Source organism: Etheostoma spectabile, chromosome 21 (genome assembly GCF_008692095.1).
Source record: "Etheostoma spectabile isolate EspeVRDwgs_2016 chromosome 21, UIUC_Espe_1.0, whole genome shotgun sequence".
NCBI classification, from domain to species: domain Eukaryota; kingdom Metazoa; phylum Chordata; class Actinopteri; order Perciformes; family Percidae; genus Etheostoma; species Etheostoma spectabile.
Genome location: NC_045753.1, coordinates 7200040 through 7210697, shown reverse-complemented (window position 1 = coordinate 7210697; position 10658 = coordinate 7200040). Strand labels below are relative to the sequence as shown.

Genomic DNA, 10658 nt, shown 5'->3' with positions numbered 1-10658 from the left:
CTAGCTGTCTGGATTTACCCTCCAGAGATCTGAGGAGCAGTTAACCAGAGTCCTCAGAAATACACTGGAGTTTAGAATGCCAAAACAAAGAAAGTAGAAGGTGTGGGGAATCTGGCTGAAAATTTGGGATATCCGGTGGAATTTCTGGTGGCACCTGAACAATCCAGGAAATGAAATGTCTACGATATTGACTAGCAGAGAGTAGAAAATCTCCTGGAAAAGCATTTGGCATTTGTCTCAGTTTCGATAGGTGTGTCTGCAGAGTTACTGACCCCTGTGGAGGCGCTGTGTGACATGGCAGGAGTCTCAGTGGCCGAGGCTGCTGCAAACATGGAGAGAGGGTCGGTCCCATCCAGCATGGAGCTGAGGGGGTCCGGGGGTGCCGAGGAGGAGGAGGACGAAGAGGAGGAGGTGCTGCCTTTACGAGCCCCACGGCGGGTCTTTGTATCTGTCACCTGGGTGGAGAGGAGAGGGGTTCAGAGCTGGTAAAGAGACAACAAAGAGCTGATAGTGCCGTTTGTAATGAGGGGGAACAGTAGAAAGACAGTGGTGACAGCAGATGGTCTACCATGATGGATTTGAGGGGATGGTAGTCTCCAAACTCAACCAGAGCAGCCTCAGGACGACATCTCTGCAGCTCTGCCTCATAGTTGCGCCCCCTGGATCGCCTTGGTACACAACAGACAGACTGTCAGCTGTTTCTACTGACATTTTTCAGTCAGTAACATTCAGACTCAGGTCTCTGAACACTCACTGGAGAAAGCATACTGTTTATTTACGACTGATACTAACACACTTCCGTCTGAAAACAACGACAAACTGTATGTCCCATTAGGATCTGAGATCTTGCATGGAACGCAAATAAGAAGGTCTGTGGTGGCGTACGTCACCCAATGGGAGTGCTATAAAACCTATGTATAAAACCTGTGTAATGACTTCGACACAGTCCCGTAGGCTTTGCATGACTACAAGCACCCTCGAGCCACAGAGGGAATTTCATGCAACGCCATAAATGACCGTTTGGTCTTTTCAAAACTTAACTGGTAATGTTATGTTAAGCAAAACAAAGTTGGCATTTTATTTTGGAACGTTACATTACAATTGAGCTCGCAAAACACACGTCTGCAATGCATGCACATTCTCAGTACTAGCACAATATCAATAAAAACGCTTTTGCCGATTTATAACAACAATACGGAGTTTTTTTCAAATAAGAAAAGAGCAACTTACCACTGCACCGCAGCCATTTTTCTACAATCATATGACACACAGCACTTCCTGGTTATAGCATATTTGAGCAAAGCGCTGTTTTTGCTTTCAAACGGGCGGTCTGTTAAATATGTATTGTTGTCATTGTAAGAACTAATACTGTGAATGCATAAGAGGATGTTATCTTACCACTCGTAACAACGACAGTGTGAATTGAGGTTGTTTTAAATAAATGCTACATCAAAATACGACTTCATTTCCCAGGACACATTGCGCTGTCTCAAACGCGCTGCACCAAAGAAGACGAGGTCCCACTTTAGTTATTTTTCGGGCATTGAACCATTTTAGAGGAACTTTCCGTTGTACAACAGGCTACTTAGAGCTAATCCAGCACACTTATTTACCCTTAGTGGAACAGTAGTTGACCTTCCACTGCTTTTTTAACCAACAACAAAAAAACGTTTATCTAGCGGCTGGTTAGCCGGACAGACGTGTCCGCTTGCTAACCAAACTTCTGTTCAATAGACAATCTCCGTGAGCATCGCCGCTCTTGCTGTGGGTCTGCTGCTGCAATCTGAGGTGATGGCTAACAGTTTAGCCTGACTATGACCTGACCTGCAAGCGTGTCCGCCCACTTCACCTGACCAGGTACAGCAATGTCAAGTTTGTTCCGAGTTAGTGCAAAATTACTGTATTTATTAAAAATGACTCTTAACCGTAGGCCGGTTGAAGGTAGCTGGGGGCAGCTAGCAGTTAGCTAACGTTAGCTAATTGGCGGAATGCTGTCTTCTAGCTAGCGTTACTGGTTGACTGACAGACAACACTCAACGCTTACGTTGCATATTTAGTTTTAAGAATGGATAGTATTATTCAGTCGGTCAGTGACAATTATCTCAACGTGGACTTTTGTCAAATTATTTTAGCGTTATATCAGTCGGTATATTAAATTCTTCAGCCCCATTTTGACAGATGTGATATTCTCTGTTTTTAGAGCTAATGTTACATGACAATAACAGGTACTGACAACCAAAAACAATACATTATAATATTTTATATCATAGCATAACGATGTTCTGGGTGTGACTGTTGGTGCTTTCACACAGTATATAATCTAAACTACAGGGGTGGAGGAGATAATAAAATAATAACTGCCAAAATGATTTCCAAATGGTGGAACGTTGTAGTCATTTCGCTCAGAGAGACACTTCTGTAATGTGACCTTTTAGACTGAAAATAAATTACTTAAAATAATTAATTCATAATATTAGGGTAGAAAGCATATTGTCTGCTATTTTTGATTGATTTGTCGAATAACCAGCTATTCATTTCAGCTCTAATCAATTGTCTAATAACCATAACCCTATAATATGAATGTGAATAGTCTGTATTTGCGTAGTATGGCATTTCTTCATTAATTCTTGGCCACATTTTTGAACTTAATTAAATGCTATTGATCAGCAGATGTGGTAATACATGTTTTGCATGATTTAAAAACATCACAGGTAAAATGCATCTGCAGGCTTTTCTCATCAAAATATTGCCCTATTATACTATTATCATATTGAACCAGGAGCTTGTTGACGTCTAAAACCGTTCTGACATGGGCTTCGTCCTCCTTTTTGACTTTGATTGACACACCACAGAGGTAGAGGACTAAGTAAAGGAGACACCTATGGGAGACACACTGGCAGTGATCGTCCTTTCTACAAAGGCCAGAGCTAGGGCAGCGGGTTGCCATAGAGACTGTGGTGCCTAGCAGCATGCCCATGAGAGAGAGTGGCACAGTGCCACTCTCCCATGATCCATCTGTCACCGCCGGGTACATAACACACAAATTAATTATGAAGGTCCTGTTTGGTCAGCCAACAATGAACGCCTGTGCAACAAGCAGAGGTGTGGCTCCATATATATATTCATAGGGTGGTGGTATATACAGTATTTCATATTTTTGGACTGCCTGTCAGACAAAACAAGCATTTTGAATATGTCAACTTGCCCTCTGGGTAGATGCTGTTGTGCTTTTTTAAATATTTTGTCATATTTTATAGACAAAATAATTATACCACGAATGAATCAAGAAAACAACCTGCAGGTTAATAAAAAAAAAAGCCCTAAACATGAAAAAATTGTGTGCTAATTATTTTCTCCATAATTCAATGATGAAATGGGCTACTCTACATTTGCATAATTACACTGTAAAAGTAATGTGGTCATCATGATTTATTAATGTTGGATGTAGCACCTTTTTAACAAAGATAGAATGAAAAACAGCGCCATCATGTGTGTTTTTATGCTACATCACTTATTGCACTTACAGGCTTTTCCATGTGTTTGCAGCGGTCACCTCTCGATAGTTAGGAAGCAGCTGAACGAGGACAGGTTGTTGACGGGCCTTAATGTTACGCTCCACCAAAGGTCCCTGGTTAGCATCTCTCATTAATAATGCCATACTATTTTAGAGAAGCTGAACGAGCCTTACCTGTGTAACCAATCCTTCCTTTCATGAAATGATGCCCTGGATCAGGTAGCTACTTTATTTCCTTCTTAAGATAATCAACTCGTCACTTTTCCCTCTTCCAGGGTTACCACTCTGCATCTCCCCTGCACTTTTATAAGAGGTTTTTGGCCTGGAGCTGTGGATTTGCTGTGAATTATTAACAAGAGAAGTTCATTTGTATGTGCTGATGGATGGGCGTAGCTCATTAGCCCCGTCTTTGTTTTCTTGGACCGACGTGTGTCACACAGAGGATGCTGTCACAGAATGGGACTAGTGCTCTTGTTTGGCCGTTTAACTTTTTGAAATGTGCTAGGAGCTCTCACAACGGACTTCTCCATAAGGAGGCAGAGATGACGATGGAAAACTCAGCAGCAATCAGGCTGCGCTACGACGAGCTCTTTTTATATGCGGCCTGCGTTTGTAACGGATGGTGTGTGTTTCTGTGTATGTGTGTGTGTCTGGATGGCAGAGTGTGTAGGAGAGGTGGTGGCATGCGTCTGAGCAGCAGCTGGAGGTGGCAGCTCTCCCGGGCCATGAGACTGGCGTTGTGCTGGTGCCGGCTGTGCCGCCCGCAGAAAAAGGGCCGTGGCTGGGGATTCAAGCCGTGGATCAGCGGCAGGTTGCTGGATCTGTGGAGCTACAGCAAGCTGTTGCTCAGGTCACTGTACTTCAACAGCCTCAGCAACGCCGACACGATGCTCGACTGCGCGTTTGAACCCGTCTACTGGATTGTGGACAACGTCACCCGCTGGTTCGGAGTGGTGAGCAGTTGGGATTTCTAGTCTGGGTGCTTTTATTTCTTCCTACACCGTCTAAAAGTTAAGGGGGGGGGGGGAATTGATACAGCATAGTATTGCGATATTTTACATGGCAATACTGTATCGTTACACAGATGCCAAGTATCGATCTTTTACTATATATGTGTTGGTCAGTTTGTCTGCTTGACAATCCCATTTTGCAGCAATAAAAGTGAAGTGAACAAACAAGAGAAATTTATCTTTTCAGATAAAACAGATGTTGATCAAGTTTGCTTTTGGAGACATACATTGAAATTGGGAAACATTTTGAAAAAATGTAATAAATAGCAATATATCGCAGAATATTGCAACATGTTTAAACTCCCAATAATATTGTATGGTGACATAAGGATCGTGATGATATCGTATTGTGCGGCTCTGGTGATCCCCTAAAAGTTTGTGCAAAATAAATGTTCTCGATCCCATTTTTTCTCTGATCGCACAGCCCGAGCCCAAACTATGTTCCTCACCCTCTCGTGTCCTCTCTCTTCCTCTCTCAGGTGTTTGTCTGTCTAGTTATACTGCTGACCACCTCGGTTGTGGTCATCGTCTACGTGTTTGTCCTACCCACAATCCTCCGAACTTACCCTTTGCCCTGGGTGGTCTGGCACCTCTGCTGTGGCCACTGGCTTCTTCTGATGGTGGTCTTCCATTACTACAAGGCCACCACAACCTCCCCCGGACACCCTCCCAAGGTACCAAACTCCTCAGAGGCAGACACATCTCAGCTACAAGAGTGCAAAACATTGTTTACATGGTGTCTCCTGTGGGTCGTTGGCGTACCACAGGGTAAAACGTTTCAGGATTTTTGCAAAAATAGACGATTCTTCACTTGTGCTTTTGTACCATTATAGATAAAATGTCTGTCTATTCCTTTTGTTAGATGGACAAATTTAGGGGCTTGTTGGCCAGTACTTAATTATTAGTGTGTATCCCCGCTGTCTCTGTCTGCTTCTTTGTTAGATTGACTTGTCGTTCCCATAAGACAATAATACATCATCTTAATTTTGTCTTTAAGGACAAAGGTCATATTCCCTCAGTGTCCATCTGTAAGAAATGCATCACTCCAAAGCCACACAGGACGCACCACTGCAGCATCTGCAACACGTAAGATAGTCAAATTAAGTTCAGCGTTAGTCAATTTTGTCTTTTTAATTTACTTTGAACTGTTTCTGCTTTATTACAGGTGTGTGTTGAAGATGGACCACCACTGTCGTATCCTTACGTAACAGCTTAAAAGCCAATGCATGCAAAAGCCAATGTCCTTCTTGTTTTATAAATAAATGCTTCATGTTTAGTTCTTTTTTTAATATCTCACTTTGTTCACATTGAACTGAACATGCTTCCAGCCTGGTTGAACAACTGCGTGGGCCATTTCAACCACCGCTACTTCTTATCCTTCTGCCTCTACATGACCATGGGCTGCATCTACTGCAGCAGCAGCAGCCAGAAACTCTTTCTGGAGGCCTACAGTGCTATAGAGGTAAGGTCGGAAGAATTTCCATGCTGCGTCTAAAATTAAAAATGACCACCAGTACCTGCGGGTGGAGTTTTTCTTTAACCTCTAGACCTCAAACAGGGGTATGTGTATCCCTAGGGGTGCTGCAAGGGGTACGTAAGATTAAAAAACCAAAGAGAATAAAAAAAGAAAAATCAAAATCAGGCATACATAATTCTGAAAATTGATTATACTTTAACAGCTTAAATAAATGAATAGATTTAGTGATTCTAAACATGAAATAATGATAGTGCAGCGATGGGATGTCTTTATATGGCCTTTTCTTTCACCCAAAAGGTTTTGTGCTGTCAGGAGTACTTGGCTGCAAAATATTTCAAAAGGGTTACATAATTGAACAAAAAAGTTGGAGAACCGGCTGCTCTAGACTATTACCCAACTGTTATCTTAGTTTGTTGCTGCCACTGGTACAAGTAGAGGCTGTGTCCAATTTTAATGAGGAGCTATGGCGAAATGTCTAGTACGGTGGCACCTGCCAGACGGAGGCATGACTGCATAGGACGAGCTCAGATGGCAAATGAAGAGCGAAACAGGAGACATGAAAAGGATCTTTGGTTGGTGCTCTCACATTCACCTCTGACCAGGACGGGTCTTGTATCAAAGGTGGTTATGCACCAACTGGTAAACAAACAACTCTAGGCTTTGAATACCAATTAGTTTGGAAGTCCTTGACATCCAAAGATCACTTAACCAGGAACAGGAACCAGCATGTTGGACATGTAAACGTACTTGTAAGCAGCCTTTTCATCTTGAGCCAAAACGACCTCAGACAGCAGTGAGCTGAAACTTCCTCTGATCAAATCTGAAATGAAAATAACTCCGTATTTGGCGTGAGAATGAATAATACGGGCTGACTATTTCCTGTGCCCTTCAGAGATACTATCAGACCCCTCCTCCGCCCGATACTGTCCAAGAGACCACTGCTTACAAGAGTATCATCTTCCTCTGGGTGCTGACCAGGTAATGAACACCCCAGCATGTTATGTTCAATCAGATAAAGGTTGATAGCATCCAGCAGAAAGCGGAGGTTGTAATATGTCCTCCCTGCAGCTCGGTGGCCGTCGCTCTTGGAGGACTCACCCTTTGGCACATCATCCTCATCAGCAGAGGAGAGAGCAGTGTGGAGCGCCACATCAACAAAAAGGAGATCAAAAGACTCCGGGAGAAGGGCAAGGTACATTCACCCACATACGAATCGTTACTGGACCACCGTTGGAGCGTATACAATTGTGGATTTTAACCTTTTAACTAAAAGGTTGAATAATTGCAAGTATTTAGTACGGAAATAAAAGTGGCACAGGGACGGCCGTTCATGTTTCTTCTGTTCTAATGCAGGTGTTCAAAAATCCATATCATCATGGCACGATAAACAATTGGAAGTTACTGTTGGGTGTGGAGAAAAGGAGGTGAGTTGTGTGTGTGTGTGTGTGTGTGTGTGTGTGTGTGTGTGTGTGTGTGTGTGTGCGTGTGTGTTGTTTTGTGTGTGTGGTGTGTGTGTGTGTGTGTGTGTGTGTGTGTGTGTGTGTGTGTGTGTGTGTGTGTGTGTGACACTAATGGTTGATTTGGCAACAATAATGAAAAAAGTGCAGTAATACAACTGCTGCTATATAGAGATTAATTACAGAATGTAGATAGTTCCTAACATTGTTATAAGGGTCTAGTCTCCCATTGCCAGACCTTCCTCCACGGCGCTGCTAATGAAGGTCCGGCTAGTCCACACAGCTATGCGGGATGGGAGAAAAAAGCGCCCTATTTTATTGGCATTTCTTTAAACCAATCACAATTGTCATGGGCAAAGCAATCCCAGAAGTGGAACGTCGTGGATATAGACTATTAAGTTTCTCACAAGAATAGACCGAGGGAGTAAGATCCTTTTTGTTTAACCAGAAACTGTCCAAAAATTAGCCATCACCAAACTCACCAGGCTTCATTTAAATAAACAATACTTCCAGCTTGTATGGAGCCAGTGTATTATACCTATGTAATTAATTGAAAGGTTTACTCTAACCAAACCAGTCATGATTGTTAGGACGGTAGGAACGAATCAAGACTATTTTTGAATGAATTTTTACGATGGTAAAATTACTGTTGCTTTAAATGGAATTCAGGTAATTTTTTCTTGTGTTCCCCAGTCACTGGTTCACGCGGGTCCTCCTGCCTTCCAGCCATCTTCCCAATGGGGACGGCATCATGTGGGACTGCACCTTCACCAGAAGAGACCCAATGGCCATCTGATGCTCAGCCTTTTTTTCTCTAACCCATATGAAAAATGTGTCACTGTTGTGACCAGCTTGGGATGAAGAAGAGAAGCTCCTGCTGCTACCATGCACTGACATGGAAAGAGAAACTGTGCAGTTACACAAATACACACAAGGTTTTTGCTGTGTTGGTATTTGCACTGCTAGAAGCGGGACATGGAAATAACCGCTAGTGATTCATCATCTTAGGAGCCGTTATCCCAGCTGTCTCGAGTCATCCTTGCACAGTAGGTCTTATTGTAGACCTTGCCACCAGCCCACGTCAGCCTGCGACTGCAGCGCTGTTAGATTTATAAATGGTGCTGCTGGCCAGCATTGTTGTAAAACCCACACTTTTCTCTCACCCATTTGTAAAGACAACAAAGACTTGGTGCTTCTCTTGGACTGAAAGTCTTGCACCACCACATCCTCTTTAAGGCCCTAACACACCAAACCTGTAATTGGCTGTTGGACAGTCTGTTGAGGTGGGCGACTCGAGTCTGTTTGGTGTGTTCTGTGCCGTCGGCCTTCATTTTGGTTGAAATGACTGGCTGGGTCGGAAGGCGGGCAGTTGGACTCAATGACCAATCTGATTGGTGGAGTGCCAACCCGGAAATGAGCAGGATGAGTGACGAACGCCTCTCAAAATATGACCTAGGTCGCTAACTCAGGGGTTGTAGTTTCATGTAGTGATGGGGATTTTGAAAATGATAACACGCAGATAAAGGGAAGGGAGGAGAATTCTGTCTGATACGGCGGGCTGTTACGCAGTCTACATCCTGCGATTCTAATGTGATCATGGTTCATTGATGATAAAATGCAAAAAATATAGCACCATTAAAAATTGACACCATTGGTCCGTGACTCCATGTTTAGTTAGAGATTTGAGCTGAGACTGTCGATTACTCAAGAACTCTGAGTTTTCATGGTATACATTGTCCACAGCGCGGGTGTGTGTGTGGTCGGCTAAGGACAAATCAAAGTGTTTCTTAATGGGAGGCAAGCTTTGAGATGAAAACCTATTTTAAATGTTAAAGCCGTGCAGTTGTTTAAATGTTATAAATGTGTTTCAAGGTTTACTACCTTTGCATGTTTACACCTACAATAATTTCTGTGTTTTTGGGAGCGAGATTGAGAACCAGTCTGTCTTTAAGCTTCTGATTTGAATCTTCTGCTTACTTGCCAGGTGAGATCAAGGAAAAATGTACTTGTGCAACAAGTACATTTTTCTCCATCATCTTTAACCTTTCTGTCTGACACTCAAAAATAAATTGTGTGCCTTGTTTGGTTATTTAGCCTTTTAAAATGAGGCTATGTGAAATGTAATTCCCTTTTCATATTTCTCAGCCCAACATCAGTAGCTTATTGATTGATGGGTTGGATCTGTAGTTGCCATAGCTATGACATGTGTACCCAATGGGAGCTGTGCTCCACTTTGATTTAGGTTGTCTTTTTTTCAATAAAACACCTGTTTCATATTTCTTGTTTTCATTTTGAAGATTTTAATTAAAATAAGTCCTATGTTAAGTCACCAAATGAGGTGATTGAGCCTATTGCCTAAATTACTGCAATATTTATATATTTGCATTATTACGAAATTGCGTGTCTGTGCGACATTCCCGTTAAAAATGCTGTATTAACATTTCCTCCTGCTACAGCTTCACATTAAAATAGTGAAACACGAGTTAGCTTTAATTTTTCCATTTGTAATACGTCTACAAAACAAGACAACCATTTTGGGCATTTCAGTTTGAACTATTGCAGGGACAAACGGAACACTAAAGCGAAGCCACAGTGAGCTGGTAGATGAAGAGCTGCAGGCGGCACACTGGTACCTTCTCAGCGGGGTAACCAACTCTCACTTTGCAGCAGAAAAACCGACCACGGTCCCTCAGAATGATGGAAAAAGTCCCAACTCATTTATTAGAGCGCCAATAGTTCGGGTTTCTGCCCCCAGTTTTCTGGGACCTGTAGTATTAAACCAAATTTGTTGTTACTACCAGGGGTTCACAAAATCATCCGGGACTGAAATCTTAAAGATTTCCACTTTTACATATAAAAAAAAAAGACATTAAATGTGTTTTGTATAATTACAAAGGTTTTAATGACATTTTAAATTAGACTATTTCCTTGGCATAAGTTGATGTGAGGTCCAAAGTCCAACCTTACTGCGATGATTCGGCAACAACGATGATGATGATGATATAGCATCAATATTTGTTCAAATATTGAGAGGCGGATTGACATATTGTTGACATAACTTACAATCTTAATATAACGTACATTAACATCAACATAGGCATTTAATTATGTAAATTTAATCTTAAAATGTAACTCATGTTGGTGGCGGATTTAAACACTGATTCAAGTCACCCTGTAAGCAACCTGCGGACAAACGGAAC

The 10658-nt window shown here is 42.3% G+C and overlaps 3 protein-coding genes across 4 annotated transcripts in view; 1 reads left to right on the top strand and 2 right to left on the bottom strand.

Moving 5' to 3' along the window:
- Positions 1–1467, bottom strand: part of LOC116671801 (VPS35 endosomal protein sorting factor-like) — a 35401-nt gene extending 33934 nt beyond the window's left edge. The window contains 3 exon segments of the mRNA XM_032503275.1: positions 273–455; positions 569–668; positions 1231–1467. Of these exon segments, the coding sequence (XP_032359166.1) occupies positions 273–455; positions 569–668; positions 1231–1247 (300 nt within the window). The 5' untranslated portion in view covers positions 1248–1467.
- A 93-nt stretch (positions 1468–1560) lies between these two features.
- Positions 1561–9734, top strand: zdhhc16b (zDHHC palmitoyltransferase 16b). Its single transcript, XM_032503270.1, has 10 exons — positions 1561–1857; positions 4176–4467; positions 5004–5198; positions 5522–5610; positions 5690–5718; positions 5853–5986; positions 6894–6979; positions 7070–7193; positions 7355–7425; positions 8152–9734. The coding sequence occupies exons 2-10, from the start codon at positions 4198–4200 to the stop codon at positions 8252–8254; spliced, it is 1101 nt and encodes a 366-aa protein (XP_032359161.1). The 5' UTR covers positions 1561–1857; positions 4176–4197; the 3' UTR covers positions 8255–9734.
- A 607-nt stretch (positions 9735–10341) lies between these two features.
- Positions 10342–10658, bottom strand: part of mms19 (MMS19 homolog, cytosolic iron-sulfur assembly component) — a 24913-nt gene continuing 24596 nt past the window's right edge. For both annotated transcript variants that reach the window (XM_032503268.1, XM_032503269.1), the window contains exon 31: positions 10342–10658. This exon is cut by the window's right edge and continues 1074 nt beyond it. The gene's annotated coding sequence lies outside the window, so the exon portion shown is untranslated.

Coding starts and splice junctions, on each gene's coding strand:
- zdhhc16b (XM_032503270.1), top strand. CDS start 4,198: ATGCGTCTGAGCAGCAGCTGGAGGTGGCAGCTCTCCCGGGCCATGAGA. Junction 5,199..5,521: donor CCCCCGGACACCCTCCCAAG/GTACCAAACTCC, acceptor TTTGTCTTTAAG/GACAAAGGTCATATTCCCTC. Junction 6,980..7,069: donor TTCCTCTGGGTGCTGACCAG/GTAATGAACACC, acceptor TCCTCCCTGCAG/CTCGGTGGCCGTCGCTCTTG.